Raw genomic sequence first — 17,086 nt, 5'->3', positions numbered from 1 at the left:
TGGCATACTGTGGAGCCATGCGGGTACCCATAGCAGTGCCGCTGATTTGAAGGTATACATTGTCCCCAAATGTAAAATAGTTATGGGTAAGGACAAAGTCACAAAGTTCAGCCACCAGGTTAGCCGTGACATTATCGGGGATACTGTTCTTGACGGCTTGTCGTCCATCTTTGTGTGGAATGTTGGTGCAGAGGGCTTCTACATCCATAGTGGCCAGGATGGTGTTATTAGGAAGATCACCGATGGATTGTAGTTTCCTCAGGAAGTCAGTGGTGTCTCGAAGGTAGCTGGGAGTGCTGGTAGCGTAGGGCCTGAGGAGGGAGTCTACATAGCCAGACAATCCTGCTGTCAGGGTGCCAGTGCCTGAGATGATGGGGCGCCCAGGATTTCCAGGTTTATGGATCTTGGGTAGTAGATAGAATACCCCAGGTCGGGGTTCCAGGGGTGTGTCTGTGCGGATTTGATCTTGTGCTTTTTCAGGGAGTTTCTTGAGCAAATGCTGTAGTTTCTTTTGGTAACTCTCAGTGGGATCAGAGGGTAATGGCTTGTAGAAAGTGGTGTTGGAGAGCTGCCGAGCAGCCTCTTGTTCATATTCCGACCCATTCATGATGACGACAGCACCTCCTTTGTCAGCCTTTTTGATTATGATGTCAGATTTGTTTCTGAGGCTGTGGATGGCATTGTGTTCCGCACGGCTGAGGTTGTGGGGCAAGTGATGCTGCTTTTCCACAATTTCAGCCCGTGCACGTCGGCGGAAGCACTCTATGTAGAAGTCCAGTCTGCTGTCTCGACCTTCAGGAGGAGTCCACCTAGAATCCTTCTTTTTGTAGTGTTGGTAGGGAGGTCTCTGTGGATTAGTATGTTATTCAGAGGTATGTTGGAAATATTCCTTGAGTTGGAGACATTGAAAATAGTATTCTAGGTCACCACAGAACTGTATCATGTTCGTGGGGGTGGAGGGGCAGAAGGAGAGGCCCCGAGATAGGACAGCTGCTTCTGCTGGGCTAAGAGTATAGTTGCATAGGTTAACAATATTACTGGGTGGGTTGAGGGAACCATTGCTGTGGCCCCTTGTGGCATGTAGTAGTTTAGAAAGTTTAGTGTCCTTTTTCTTTTGTAGAGAAGCAAAGTGTGTGTTGTAAATGGCTTGTCTAGTTTTAGTATAGTCCAGCCACGAGGAAGTTTGTGTGGAAGGTTGGTTTTTTATGAGAGTATGCATTTTTGAGATCTCATTCTTAATCTTTCCCTGTTTGCTGTGGAGGATGTTGATCAGGTGGTTCCGCAGTTTCTTTGAGAGCGTTTGGCACAAGCTGTCAGCATAGTCTGTGTGGTATGTAGATTGTAATGGATTTTTTACCTTCAGTCCTTTTGGTACAATGTCCATCTGTTTGCATTTGGAAAGGAAGATGATGTCTGTCTGTATCTGTACAAGTTTTTTCATGCAGTTGATAGATTTCCACTCCATACGGCTAAATGCAGTGCCTTGCATAATGACAGGTTTCAGAGTAACAGCCGTGTTCGTCTGTATTCGCAAAAAGAAAAGGAGGACTTGTGGCACCTTAGAGACTAACCAATTTATTTGAGCATGAGCTTTCGTGAGCTACAGCTCACTTCATCGGATGCGTACTGTGGAAAATACAGAAGATGTTCTTAGACATACAAACCATGAAAAAATGGGTGTTTACCACTCCAAAAGTTTTTTCTCCTCCACCCCACTCTCCTGCAGGTAATAGCTTATGTAAAGTGATCACTCTCCTTACAATGTGTATGATAATCAAGTTGGGCCGTTTCCAGCACAAATCCAGGTTTGCTCTCCACCCCTCCCCCCCACAAACCCACTCTCCTGTTGGTAATAGCTTATCTAAAGTGATCACTCTCCTTACAATGTGTATGAAACAGGAGAGTAGGTTTGTGTGTGTGGAAGGGGGGAGGGAGAAAACCTGGATTTGTGCTGGAAATGGCCCACCTTGATTATCATACACATTGTAAGGAGAGTGATCACTTTAGATAAGCTATTACCAGCAGGAGAGTGGGGTTGGGGAGAGAAAACCTTTTGTAGTGGTAAACACCCATTTTTTCATGGTTTGTATGTCTAAGAACATCTTCTGTATTTTCCACAATATGCATCCGATGAAGTGAGCTGTAGCTCACGAAAGCTTATGCTCAAATAAATTGGTTAGTCTCTAAGGTGCCACAAGTCCTCCTTTTCTTTTTAAGTAAACAAAGTGTCCCAGCACACCAGCTGCTTACCCTGACGGTCCAGGACAGCAACTGGTGGGGAAACTTTTTTGGGGGGAGAAGCTGGGGGTTAGGGGAGTAACCCCTGTGACCACCCCCACAGGACCCCACCCCTAACCTGGGACCCCCATGCTCTCCCCATCCCATGCCTTCCCACCTTGTCTGGGGAGGGCCAGGGGAGGATGTCTCTGGCCTGGCTAGAGCTGCTCCAGGAGGCTGGGCCGCGCGGCCTCAGCCTGCTCCGGCGGGCCAGGCTGGGCAGTGCGGCACGGCCACAGCGAGCTCCGGTGGGCTGGGCGGCGTGGCCACAGCTTGCTCTTGAGGGCGGGGCCAAGCGGCACGGCTGCAGCCTGCCAGCCCCGGAGCTGAGGCTGCTTCGGAGGCTAGGGGGAAGAGCAGCATGGCCAGAAGTGGAGACACTCTGGCCCCGCCTCTTCCCTTCTAGCTTTGCTGGCTGTGGTGCCTCTCCTTGCTCCCTCTGTTGGGGGGGAGGGGCTGTGTCCCATCTCTCCCTCTATATACCCGTTGATAAGCCGACCCCCTTCTCTGGTGCTTCCCTTTTTTACTAAAAATATTCAGCTTATGAACGAGTATATACGGTATTTTCAGTGCCTCTAGAAAGTTGATGCATGTGGCCACAGTCGCATGAAAAAAGTGGACTAATGACTCTCTCCATCACTTGTCATGTTGTGATGTCATATTCTGATTTGATAGAAGTGCAGAAGAAACACAGGCTACTAAGAAAATGGAGATTCAAACTGGGATTTCGCAAAGGAATAGAGGGAGGATCAGAGGGCTGTCACTCACTTGCTGCTCCTCATTTACAAATGAACTGAATATGTGTTTATATCTTGTTGTGATTTCCTAGGAACACCATTCTACCCAAGTCAGCCAGTGTATCAGTCAGCACCCATCATAGTGCCTACACAGCAGCAGCAACAACAGCCTCCACCAGCTAAGAGAGAGAAAAAAACAGTAAGAGCCTACTCTTCTGGTACTTTCTTTATGGATCTCCTAAGTCTGATATAGCAAGACTGGCACATTGAAGGGGGCACACTGATATAAAATTCAATATTAAACTCAGATTGTTACTCCCTCACCCTTTTGTAGGTTTTTTCCCCTCCCTTGTAGTTCCTTGTTAGTCTAGAACTTCTGATGATGGGCAGGGCATCCAATAACATAGTTGTATGAAAAGCTGGCTAGCTTATCTTATTTTTCAGTCTTCACAGTGTTGAATTTACTGGGTGGTGGTTTCTTATTCTCACTATAGTAAACATGAAAGCTGCTTATTGATACTTCAACTGAGAAATTAATGCTTAGTGATTACCAAACATGGTATGAATTTATCTAGCTCAACATGTCTAAAATTGAAGAAATGGTTGGGAACAAGTGATAGAATGGACTGAAATAATGAAGAAAGAATTCTCTTAAAGGAAAATACAAACATTGTCGAGAGTTGTTAGCAAGATAGGAAGGATTTCCTACATCTCAAAGTACAGGATATCTGTTTCTTTTGATTTGTTAAGATCAACTGTGACATTGAATGAAATTTTGTCTATTGAAATAGAAAAGTAGAACATTTAACTGGGTGGTACTGCAAGCAAGACATTTTTTGTACCCCTGTCATCAACACATAGCTGTGGTAATAAGTCCCTTTATCAGGCCTTTCAGCAACTCTTCAACATCAGCTTCGTTTATGAGCAGTCTCTTCATTTGTAACATCCAAAAAATATCACACATAAATCAGTAGTTATGCCATAAAAAACAACTCAAATGCAAAGACTTAAACTTGATAAGAAAGTTACAGTCTTGTATGCTAATAAAATTATATTCAATGTACAGTAGAACCTCTGAGTCATGAGCATCAGAGTTATGAACTGACCGGTCAACCCCACACCTCATTTGGAACCAGAAGTAAGCGCGCGGGCGCACACACAAGCAAATACTGTACAGCACAGTACTGTGTTAAGTGAAAACTGCTAAAAAAAAAAAAAAGGAATAGTTTTTTTAAAAAAGACAAGATAAGGAAACTGTTTCTGTGCTTGTTTCATTTGCACTAAGATGGTTAAAAGCAGCATTTTTTTCTGCATAGTAAAATTTCAAAGCTGCATTAAGTCAATGTTCAGTTATAAACTTTTGAAAGAACAACCATAACATTTTGTTCAGGGTTACAAAAATTTCAGAGTTACGAACAAACTCCATTCCTGAGGTGTTCGTAACTCTGAGATTCTAAAGTAGCAGAAAATGAAAAGTTTTAAAAAATGACTAAAGCCCTTCTCCCTGGATATACTCTTCTAGACAGAATTAAACTCACAGGCCTACACTTCTAAATGCTGCAATTGAAGAAACAAAGGAAAAATTATAGGAAGAACTAAGAGAATCAACAATGATATAAATGCAAGATGGCTGGTTGAACATGAGATGTGACCCAGTAATTCTACAAGCATACATACAAGGAAAATGTATTTTTTCTGCAACTGATTCGTTGTCTGGAAAAAAAAATTGCAGACTATCACCTCCTGCTTCCTGTAGAGTCAATAAAAGAATGCAGAGAAAAGTATGACAAGGGAAGTGTTTTCCATTTTCTCAGACTGTAAAAATAAAAAGATTAGAAAACTTATCTGGTATGGTGATCCTGACAAGCAGATATGTATTCAGTATACTGTTTAAACCTGAGACTGAAGTAAAATCTAACATAATACTAAACCTCATAGTGCAAAGTCAAAAAGTTCTTCTGGACAACATTAGCCTATTACATTCTATATAGGTTCTCATAATGCTCATCAAAGTATCTGAGCACCTTCTGAGAGTGCATTGAACCATGTGACTTCACCACTTGTTTTCTTTCTCATCCTCTCCTAGGGGGATACAGTGAGGGAACATGTAGAAAAATTATAGTATCATAGAAGATTAGGGTTGGAGGAAACCTCAGGAGGTCATCTAGTCCAACCTCCTGCTCAAAGCAGGACCAACCCCAACTAAATCATCCCAGCCAGGGCTTTATGAAGCCGGGTCTTAAAAACCTCTAAGGACAGAGATTCCACCACCTCCCTAGATAACCCATTCCAGTGCTTCACCACAATCCTAGTGAAATAGCTTTTCTTAATATCTGATCTGGACCTCCCCTGCTGTAGTTTGAGACCATTGCTCCTTGTTCTGTCATCTGCCACCATTGAGAACAGTCTAGATCCATCCTCTTTGGAACCCCCTTTCAGGTAGTTGAAGGCTGCTATCAAATCCCCGCTCACTCTTCTCTTCTGCAGACTAAATAATCCCAGTTTCCTCAGCCTCTCCTCATGGGTCATGTGCCCCAGCCCCCTAATCATTTTTGTTGCCCTCCTCTGGACTCTCTCCAATTTGTCCACATCCTTTCTGTGGTGGGGGGCCCAAAACTGGATGCAGTACTCCAGATGTGGCCTCACCAGTGCCGAATAGAGGGGAATAATCACTTCCCTCAGTCTGCTGGCAACGCTCCTATTAATGCAGCCCAATATGCCATTAGCCTTCTTGGCAACAAAGGCACACTGTTGATTCATATCCACTTCTCATCCACTGTAATCCCCAGGTCCTTTTCTGCAGAACTGCTGCTTAAGCCAGTTGGTCCCCAGCCTCTAGCAGTGCATGGGATTCTTCTTTCCTAAGTGCAGGACCCTGCACTTGTCCTTGTTGAACCTCATCAGATTTCTTTTGGCCCAATCCTCCAATTTGTCTATGTCACTCTGGAACCTATCCCTACCCTCCAGCATATCTATCTCTCCTCCCATTTTAGTATCATCCACGAACTTGGTGAGGGTGCAATCCATCCCATCATCCAGATCATTAATGAAGATGTTGAACAAAACTGGCCCCAGGACCGACACCCCGGAGCACTCGCTTGATACCAGCTGCCAGCTAGACATCAAGCCATTGATCACTACCCGTTGAGCCCAACAATCTAGCCAGCTTTCTATCCACCTTATAGTCCATTCATCCAAGCCATACTTCTTTAACTTGCTGGCAAGAATACTGTGGGAGACCTTATCAAATGCTTCACTAAAGTCAAGGTATATGTGCAGTGAAGTATCTTGTTTTGGTAGGATTTTAGGGATTTGCTTTGGTTTGGTTTTAAATCTACATACTGCTAGATATTTATATTAGAGAAGGCAAGTTCAGAGAAATGCGCCTTGCACTTGGAATGAAAGATGATGAGATTTGTGGTTATCCCAACCTCCCAGAGAAGCTCATTCCACAGTCTCGAACCAGTCTCTAAGAAAGTTCTGTCTCCCACAAGTATGAGCTGAATCTCTATTGGAAAGAGTTCCATTGTGCCAGAGGAGCATAGCTGAAGACCATGGTTGACAACCCAAAGCTTTAGGTCGTCTTTGAGGGTTTGTCAACGCTGACCCATGGCACGGCTGCAGATCACCCAGGTCAGCTGATTTAGGCTGCAGGAGTATAAAATTGTAGCAAAGACATTCAGGCTCGGTCTGGAGCCCAGGCTCTGAGACCCCTCAATGAGAGTGTGTCTCGGGGGGGAGGGATAGCTCAGTGGTTTGAGCATTGGCCTGCTAAACCCAGGGTTGTGAGTTCAATCCTTGAGGGGGCGATTTAGGGATCGGGGCAAAAATTGAGGACTGGTCCTGCTTTGAGCAGGGGGTTGGACAAGATGATCTCTTGAGATCCCTTCCAACTCTGATATTCTGTGATTCATTATTAAAGCCTGGGCTTCAGCCCGAGCCAGAAAGTCTATACTGCTATTTTTAGCCTGCAGCCTGAGCCCTGCAAGCTCAGGTCAACTGACATGGGCACTGAGACTCAGGCTACAAAGTTAAGACGACTTCATGTAAGTCTACATCGAGCCTCCAATTTAAGCAAGTCAGTCGTGTGTGTCAACACTATGCTCATTGTGTCAGCGAAGTGCATGCTCACTAGCAGGTCTTGCATGGACGCACGGAGCACTGCACTGTGGGTAGCTATCCCATCGTGGACATAGGCGAGTGGAATTTTGGGTTGGGCTTGCAATGCCTTATGGGACCAAAACATTGGTGCGGGTAGTTACGGGAACATGGCGTTAGCCTCCCATGATGCACTTCCCTCTCTCCCTCCCTGAAATCAACGGTAAACAAACCAAGCCTTTTTCGCACCTTTTTTCATAAGCCTGGGTTACCCGCGTGGATGCCGTAGCACAAAAAGCTTGGCCCCGCTCAGCTGTACGCTGCTGTTGTGAGCATTACAAACGTCTCACGCCTTGTGCTGCAGTATTTACACAGCCAATTCAGGAGCTGCCACATGGAACCATATGATGCCATGCAGGCAGCCCTGCTGGAAGACAGAGTGGAGCAATTTGCAGTTGCTGTCAACAGTCATACATCACCTTGACTGTGTTGAGCGCCATCTCTGGGTCCGGGAAACAAGCACTGACTGTTGGGACCGCATACTTATGCAACTATGAGATGACGAGCAGTGGCTGCAGTCATCTTTAAAAAAAGGAAGGAGGAGGATCTGGGGAACTACAGGCCAGTCAGCCTCACCTCAGTCCCTGGAAAAATCATGGAACAGGTCCTCAAGGAATCAATTTTGAAGCACTTAAATGAGAGGAAAGTGATCAGGAACAGTCAGCATGGATTCACCAAGGGCAAGTCATGCCTGACTAATCTAATTGCCTTTTCTGACGAGATAACTGGCTCTGTGGATGAAGGGAAAGCAGTGGATGTGTTATTCCTTGACTTTAGCAAAGCTTTTGACATGGTCTCCCACAGTATTCTTGCCAGCAAGTTAAAGAAATATGGGCTGGATGAATGGACTATAAGGTGGATAGAAAGCTGGCTTGATTGTCGGGCTCAACGGGTAGTGATCAATGGCTTCATGTCTAGTTGGCAGCCAGTGTCAAGCCGACTGCCCCAAGGGTTGGTCCTGGGGCCGGTTTTGTTCAATATCTTCATTAACGATCTGGAGGATGGCGTGGATTGCACCCTCAGCAAGTTTGCAGAGGACACTAAACTGGGAGGAGAGGTAGATACACTGGAGGATAGGGATAGGATACAGAGGGCCCTAGACAAATTAGAGGATTGGGCCAAAAGAAATCTGATGAGGTTCAACAAGGACAAGTGCAGAGTCCTGCACTTAGGACGGAAGAATCCCATGCACTGCCATAGACTAGGGACCGAGTGGCTAGGCAGCAGTTCTACAGAAAAGGACCTAGGGATTACAGTGGACGAGAAGCTGGATATGAGTCAACAGTGTGCCTTGTTGCCAAGAAGGCCAATGGCATAAGTATAAGTAGGAGCATTGCCAGCAGGTCAAGGGACATGATCATTCCCCTCTATTTGCCATTGGTGAGGCCTCCTCTGGAGTACTGTGTCCACTTTTGGGCCCCACACTATAAGAAGGATGTGGAAAAATTGGAAAAGATCCAGCGGAGGGCAACAAAAATGATTAGGAGGCTGGAATACATGATTTATGAGGAGAGGCTGAGGAAACTGGGATTATTTAGTCTGCAGAAGAGAAGAATGAGGGTGGATTTAATAGCTGCTTTCAACTACCTGAAAGTGGGTTCCAAAGAGGATGGATCTAGACTTTTCTAAGTGGTACCAGATGACAGAACAAGGAGTAATCGTCTCAAGTTGCAGTAGGAGAGGTTTAGGTTGTATATTAGGAAAATCTTTTTCACTAGGAGGGTGGTCAAACACTGGACTACGTTATCTAGGGAGGTGATGGAATCTCCCTCCTTTGAGGTTTTCCAGGTGAGGCTTGACAAAGCCCTGGCTGGGATGATTTAGTTTGGGATTGGTCCTGCTTTGAGCAGGAGGTTGCACTAGATGACCTCCTGAAGTCCCTTCCAACCCTGAGATTCTATGATTCTATGATTCATCCTCAATCCTATCTTTTTGTCATCTTGCATTTAAATTGAAGATCTAGATTTCTACCCCAAATGTGAGTTGCAGTTACAGTAGCAGTGTTATGGAAGTAAAATCGTTCAAAGCAAGACAGTAGGATTTTGTCAACTTTTGAAAGTACTGCATTCTTGTCCAGCCAACTAAGTGTCGATTGAGTGTATGTTCAATATATATGGATTAGTTTATTCAAGACTTCTGTATAACAAGGTTGGTGCTGAAAAGGCAAAGTGTATCAGTATCTCAGGGCAGATACAAAAGAGTAGTAGGTGTAAATTGTTAGTAGGTTGAGGGCTTGATTGGTGTGTTCTTGTCTTACTTGCAGGATTGTTAATGTTTTCTTTGGGACAATATATGTTCTTTTATATATTTGAGGAATAAGTATGATTACAAAATGAATCATGTAGTATGTGCATTGTGTTCCATTTTATTAAAACCTTCATGCTGTGTTTTCTTTGCTGTTGCTTGTTTCACAATATCCCTGATCCTTCCCATTCTCCACAGCTGGGGTTGGGAGGAGAGGACGGATTGATAGGGTACTAACCTAGGACTCAGGAGACTCGGTGTTAATTCCCAGTCCTGCCACAAATTTTGTGTGTGGCCTTGGGCAACTCACTTAGCCTCTCTGTGCCTCAGTTGCCCATCTGTAAAATAAGAATAATACAGTTCCCTCCTTCACAGAGGTGTTGTGAGGATAAATCCATTAAAGGTTATCAGGTGTTCAGATACTGTAGCGATAGGGACCATATAAGGACCTTAGGGGGTACTAGGTTTCTTATCAGAGTGTTGCTCATGGACCTTCACCTTTGTCTTTTGTATCTACCTCTGACTGACAGTTTAGTCCTCTGGCTAGTAAGTGTCTGGTACATTTAATCCAGAGTAGGAATAGGTACCCCTTAGTTAAAGGGTCATGCACCATCATGGGCTGATTTCTTTTCTTAATTGTTCCACTATTTCTCTGGATTTGGGAAAGATTTGGAAGAGATGTTCACATTTAGACCTGATCGTGATGATTGATGAGTGCCTTATCATCTTGTTGACAGTTATTCAAATAAGCTTCATTTCTTTGTGCCCACAGAATGCCATCTTAAATCAGAGCCATGTCAGTTTGCAATTGTAGATCTGATTTGTGTGGCATAGGCTGACAGAGAATACACTGTATTTAATACTTAGTGTAATGGGAAATATATGACTTATGCATGCTTTCCTTCTCTTTATACTCCCTAGCATGGTGTCTAATGGGAATACCCATTTGAAGTATTTCTCTATTCAATTCTGTAGATCCGAATCCGGGATCCAAACCAGGGGGGCAAAGATATAACGGAAGAAATAATGTCTGGAGGAGGCAGCAGGAACCCTACGCCTCCCATTGTGAGACCCACCCCCACACCTACCCCTCCTCAGGTAATAAGATGGTGAGCTCTAGTAATGTCAGCTTTTGTCATTAATGTCTGCTGAACTTCGCTGTTTGCTATTGCCAGTTTCTGTATTTTCCGTTCACACTAGGTGCGTTATCACCTCGGATATCTAAATGATCCTTTCATAAATAGAAAAGGAGTACTTGTGGCACCTTAGAGACTAACCAATTTATTAGAGCATAAGCTTTCGTGAGCTACAGCTCACTTGATGAAGTGAGCTGTAGCTCACGAAAGCTCATGCTCTAATAAATTGGTTCGTCTCTAAGGTGCCACAAGTACTCCTTTTCTTTTTGCGAATACAGACTAACACGGCTGTTACTCTGGAAACCTTTCATAAATAGGCCATTTAAGGGTTATTGTTAGCTAGTTTTTGGTAATTTTTTGCAAGCCCATATTCAGAGAAGAGTTGCTTTTACAGACTTCCTATCCAGCTTTGGCATGACATTATCAGGAGTTGTTTTTAAGCATTGTTACAGTAACTGCTTTGTTTCTAAAAGAAAGATCAAGAACAGTGGGGGTCCACTGCTCAGTGGAGAAGGTGAGCTGATAATGGAAGATGATAGGAAGGCAGACCTGCTCAGTGCCAACTTTGCATCTGTCTTTTCACAAAGAATAACATGTGACTGAACGACTAGTGAATTTACCATAGATATATTGGGGAAGGGATGCAGATTGGGATAAGTAAAGGACACGTCAGAGATCTTCTGACCAATTTGAATGAATTCAGATCAGTGAGGCCTAATGCTATTCACCCAATGGTACTGAAGGAATTAGCTGAAAAAATCTCGGTGCCACTAATAACAATATTTTCAAACTCATGGATGACAGGAGAGGTCCCGGAAGACTGGAGAAGGGCTAACATAGTGCCCATCTTTAAAAAGAGGGGAAAGGAGGAGCTGGGGAATTACAGACTAGTCAGCCTGACTTCGATATCTGGAAAGCTAATAGAAGGATGTATAAAACATTCAATTTGCGAGTACCTGGAGGATTAAGGGGTAATCTAGCAGCTATTATGGATTTACCAAGAACAAATCATGCCAAACCATCTTGACTTCCTTCTTTGACAGAGTAACTGGTTTGGTGGATGAGGGAATGCGGTGGATATAATATACCTGGACTTCAGCAAGGCTTTTGACACAGTCCCACATGACATTCTGATAAATAAATTGGAGAAATGCAGGCTTGGCAGAACTACCATTAAGTGGATACATAATTGGTTAAACAACCACAAACAAAGAGTAACTATTCATGAAATGTCAGATTGGAGGGACGTTCCACAAGGATCTGTTCTGGATTTGGTATTGTTTAACATCTTTATTAATGACCTGGATGTAGGAATAGAGAGCATACTGATCAAATTTGCAGATGCACAAAGCTGGGGAGGGAGCGGGGGGTTGGAGAATTGGGTTATAGATCGAACCCTACCAAATTCACGGCCATGAAAAATGCATTACAGACCATGAAATCTGGTTTTGTTTATGAAATCTGGTCTTTTTTATGCTTTTACCCTGTACTATACAGATTTCACGGGGGAGACGAGTGTTTCTCAAATTGGGAGTCCTGACCTAAAAGGGAGTTGTTGGGGGGGAGGGTCGGAAGGTTATTGTAGGGGGGTCACGGTATTGCCACCCTTACTTCTGGAGTGTCTTCATCACTGGGTGGCCAGAGAGTGGTGGCCATTAGCCAGGTGCCTGGCTCTAAAGGTATCACCCCACCAGCAGCACAGAAGTAAGGCCATAGCATACCAGGCCATTCTGACTTCTGCGCTGCTGCTGGCGGCGGCACTGCCTTCAGAGCTGAGCTCCCGGCCAGCAGCCGCCGCTCTCCAGCAGCCCGGCTCTGAAGGCAGTGCCGCTGCCCGCAGCAGCGCAGAAGTAAGGGTGACAACACCACGCCTCCCCACCCCCACTCAATAACAATGTGACCCCACACACACACACACACAATCCCCTTTTGGGTTAGGACATCTACAGTTTCAACACCGTGAAATATCATATTTAAATATTCGAAATCATGAAATTTGCAATTTTTAAAATCTTATGACCATGAAATTGACCAAAATGGACTGTGAATTTTATAGGGCCCTAGTTATAGACAACAAAATAAAATTCAACAAAGACAAACATAAGGTACTACACTTAGAGAAGAAAAACCAAATGTATAAATACAGAATGGGGGATAATTTGCTTGTCAGCAGCACTGCCGAGAAGGATCTGGGAGTTGTGGTGGATCACAACCTCAGCATGAGTCCTCAATGGCGTGCTGTTGCAAAAAAAGCAAATGCAATTTTATGGTGCTACGATGGGATCTAGAGGTGCAACCTGGGACTGTGGGACCGCTGTGCCTCCTTTTCTCACTATTCTGGGTAGTCTGTCTCAATGCCTTACTGCTGGCAAGCAGCAAACCCCTCTAGGTGCTGTTACTACTCAGTGCAACCGCATGTGGAGCCCCACACCCACCTAGATAGCATGAATGATTCCCAAGCCACTCATGAATTACACAGAGAAAGGCACCAGCCAGATCTCCCCAGCTCCCAGCCTTGTACTTCAGGAATATAACTTGCATTGCTCAAGAAAGTACAAAACCCTTTCTTGAGCAATGCAAGTTTATTAATTAGTTCAACACTTCATCAATAGAAAGTGGACATACACCAGCCTTTGTAACCTGAGCAGATTTACCAAGCACTTCAGTCAAACTCACTGGTAAGGATAAATGTTAAAATACGTTTATTGATTACAAAAAGATAGATTTAAGTGATTATAAGGCATAGGCAAAAAGTCAAAGTTAGTTATCAAAGAAAATAAACACACAATCTAAATCTTAAATCTGTAAGACACTCGGCAGTATGTCAATCAGGCGGTTTTCTTAGCTGTTTCCAGATGTTACAGTTCATAATGCACAGGTTTCACCCTTGAAACCTAGGCCAGTCTCCTCTGTTGGAGTCTTCTGAGTGTTCTTGTTGTTTGCAGCAAAGGTGGGGGTGGAGAAAAGGCAAAGCATGGGGCCACTGTGTTCTATTTTATGCCCTTATTCCTTGTGCTTGGAGAACATAAAACCAGGCATGTCTGAGCACCTGGCAAGCCTGAGCAATTCCCCTGGTGTGGCCTTGTGAGTCATTGAATTGTAATTCCCTTGCTGGAAAATGGCTGTGGAATGGTTGTTCGACACCTGCCCATTGGTTAGCTCCCTCATTCTTGTCTCTGGGGATTTAATATCTGGGCAGTTCCCCAGCTCACAGCATATTTTAGTGACAGCCATACAACACAATCTCATAACTTCATATGCAACAATGATATACATATTTAGATAGAACAATGGCATTTAGCAGATCATAACCTTTCCCACAATACCTCAAATGGCATGATTTATTTGAAATATCACAATTATATGTAAATGATGAATATGGGGTTTACAGGGCACTCCCCTGAGATATAGAGTGTCACAGGTGCATTAATAGAGGCATTGAATGCAAGCCATGGGAGGTGATAATACTGCTCTACTCGGTGCTGGTTAGGCCTCAGCTGGAGTAGTGTGTCCAGTTTTGGTCACCAGTGCATAGAAAGGATGTGCAGAAACTGGAAAGGATCCAGAGGCGAGCGACAAAGATGATCAAAGGGATGGAAGGTAAGCCATATGAACAAAGGCTGAAGGAACTGGGTTTGTTTAATTTGGAAAAGAAGAGACTGAGGGGGGACATGATAGTGGTCTTCAAATACTTGAAAAACTTCCATAAAAAAGATGGAGAAAAGTTGTTCCATCTTGCCACAGAGGGCAGGACAAGAGGCAATGGGTGCTAACTACAGCATAACAGATTTAGATTAAACTTCCTAACTGTAAGAACAGTCGGAGATTGGAACAGACTACCTAGGGCAAAGGTGGGCAAACTACAGTCCGCAGGACCATCCTGCCTGGCCCTTGAGCTCCCGGCCGGGGAGGCTAGCCCCCGGCTCCTCCCCTGCTGACCCCTCTCCCCCACAGCCTTAGCTTGCCATGCTGCCAGTGCTCTGGGTGGCAGGGCTGCAAGCTCCTGCCGGGCAGCGCAGCTGCCAGTCCTGGTGCTCTGAGCGGCATGGTAAGGGGGCGGGGAGAGGGGAGGTTGGATAAAGGGTGGGGTCCTGGGGGGCCTGTCAGGGGGCAGGGGTGTGGATAGGAGTCAGGGCAGTCAAGGGAAAGGGAGCAGGGGGGTTGGATAGGGGATGGGCAGTTGGGGGCATGGGATCCCAGGAGGGGGCAGTCAGTGGACAAGGAGCAGGGGGGGTTGGATGGGTTAGGGGTACTGAGGGGGGCAGTCAGGGGGTGGGAAGTGGGAGGGGGCAGATAGAGGGTGGGGGCCAGGCTGTTTGGCCACAGTCTTCCCTACTCGGCCCTCCATAGAGTTTCAGAACCCCGATGTGGCCCTCAGGCCAAAAAGTTTGGCCACCCCTGGCCTAGGGCAATTTTGGGAGCTCCTTCACTGGATGCTTTCAAAAGGAGGCTGGATAGCTATCTGTCTTGGATGGTTTAGACAAAACAAATCCTGTATCTTGGCAGGGGGTTACACTAGATGACCCTTGCAGTCCTTTCTAACCTTATGGTTCTATGATTCTACCCTATAAAGGAGAATCTTGTATTTTTAATATAAAAATGTGACTATTCCACTGAAGCACTGTAAAGGAGAGAAAAGTCCATATGACACATTTATACTGAATTAATTTGTGCTGTCAACTATGTGCTTTAATATATTCTTGCAGTGTGACCAAGTTAACTTTCCTGTGGGAATCTTTACGGAAGAATTTTCCGACTCCTATGTGCATATATTCTCAACCTTAATATTACACTTTGGTGTTAACCAAGGAAAAAGAATAAATAACCTAAATGGACCCTTCTCCCGGCTCTTCTCTCTTGATTTCCCCAGTAAAAAGTGAGCTGTCCAGCTTCCAATTGCTCTACCCTCTTGATTCTCCTTACCTCGATTTCATGTGAATAACCCACTAACAGGAGCAAAAATGACTTTGATTTGATGTCCAGGACTTGCTACATTCAGCCCTGAATCAGGGCCAGAAGAGAACTGTTAAGACCAAAAAATCCTGGTAGCCCTGACATGTATTTGAAGTGCATATTGTAATGAACTGCCATGGCTAGAGGTGTATTCTTTATACTGTTGAAAAATGCAATTTGGAGCAGTATTGTTGAAATAAAATATGATCATGGCCCCAGATTCTGTCTTCTGGTGGTACAAAAGGGAAGGAGAACTGCCCTAAGAGAGCAATTGACAATTCTCCTGATTTAAGAAAATCCCCATGTGGCATAAAGCCATGTTGCTGGGTCTATACTATCTTCATTTTTTCCCCACACCTCACCAAGCGTAGATGTTCTGGAGTAGAAGGGGAAAAGGGGCAGAGCATTCTGTGCTCCAACCAGCTGAGCATTTCCTAGGGAACTATTCTAACTAACACAATTCAGAGCAGCCAAGAGCCAACTCTAAGTTAAACTGGGGGCCAGTTCATTTCCCAGTCAGCCTCAGGATTAGAGGAGCAGGAAGGTGGCTTAAAGGTTTTGCTGGACCTGGGGGTTTGGTCCTCAGAAGATTCTGCATGTAGGCTCTTTTTCTCTAGCTCATAGCTTTTCAGGAATACTGTAGACACCAGCTAAATAGCTTTGGAACTAATGGAGAGGAGTGAGGTGGGGAGGGAGGGACACAATATGCACACCAAGTAAGTTTTGTAATGGTATTCCCATAGAACAAACAAAGAGATGCTGATACTGTTAGTGATTATTTCACTTCTTGTTGTCTAAGAGATGCTGATGCTGCTTTGTTGATTATGTTGCTTCACCAGGAAGTGTGACCCAACTAATTGGTTGCATGGCCCATGGATTCTGGAAAGAGGCATTGTAGGACTTAGGATATTATCTTATACTGTCAGGTCACTTTGCTGCATTGAATCAGCTCCTGCTAGACACAGGGAATCAGCTTTACTAATTGTATGTTATCTAAAAATAGGTCTTCCCCTAAATAGATTTATTGGAAAGCATGGTATCCTTAAGTTGTCCAGACCAGGGTTTCTCAACCTGTGGGTTGGGACCCAAAATTGGGTCGCCAGAATGTTTCCAAGGGTTGTGTGGCAGCAGAGCTGTAACTGGGGTGGGGTGAGCAGGGCAGCCGCCCAAGGCACAAAGTTGAGGAGGGGCGGTAGGGAGGTGTGGAAAAATAACGAGGAAAACGATAGGGGGCAGAGCCCTGCAGAAGGCATGGTATTGCCACCCCTCCGCCCTGCTGCTGGCGGCGGCGCTGCCTTCAGCGCTTTCCAGCCCTCTCTCTTCTCTGGCCACCCAGCTCTGACGGCAGCGCCGTTGCCAACAGAAGCACAGAAGTAAGGGTGGCAATACCAGGCATAATACAGTATGGTGGCTGCTCCAGGCACTGCAACCTCTGGGGTTCCAGCACCACTCAGATTTGGCCCAGCCGTCAGGATGGGTCAGGTAGGCCAAATTTGAGTGAGTGGCATTGCAACCATATGAACCAGGTCATACCTCCACTCTCACAAATTTGGTCTTTTAGAGGGGCAGGACCAAACCTGA

General features: G+C 45.0%; 1 protein-coding gene across 10 annotated transcripts in view; it reads left to right on the top strand.

Moving 5' to 3' along the window:
- Positions 1–17,086, top strand: part of EIF4G3 (eukaryotic translation initiation factor 4 gamma 3) — a 440,166-nt gene that overhangs the window by 242,101 nt on the left and 180,979 nt on the right. For all 10 annotated transcript variants that reach the window (XM_084651415.1, XM_084651414.1, XM_084651413.1 and 7 more), the window contains 2 exons: positions 3,107–3,213; positions 10,392–10,514. In XM_084651415.1, the coding sequence (XP_084507541.1) occupies positions 3,107–3,213; positions 10,392–10,514 (230 nt within the window). The remainder of the gene's footprint in view (positions 1–3,106; positions 3,214–10,391; positions 10,515–17,086) is intronic.

Source organism: Lepidochelys olivacea (genome assembly GCF_965140295.1).
Source record: "Lepidochelys olivacea isolate rLepOli2 genome assembly, chromosome: 18".
NCBI lineage: Eukaryota > Metazoa > Chordata > Testudines > Cheloniidae > Lepidochelys > Lepidochelys olivacea.
This window is presented reverse-complemented; position numbering and strand designations above follow the sequence as displayed.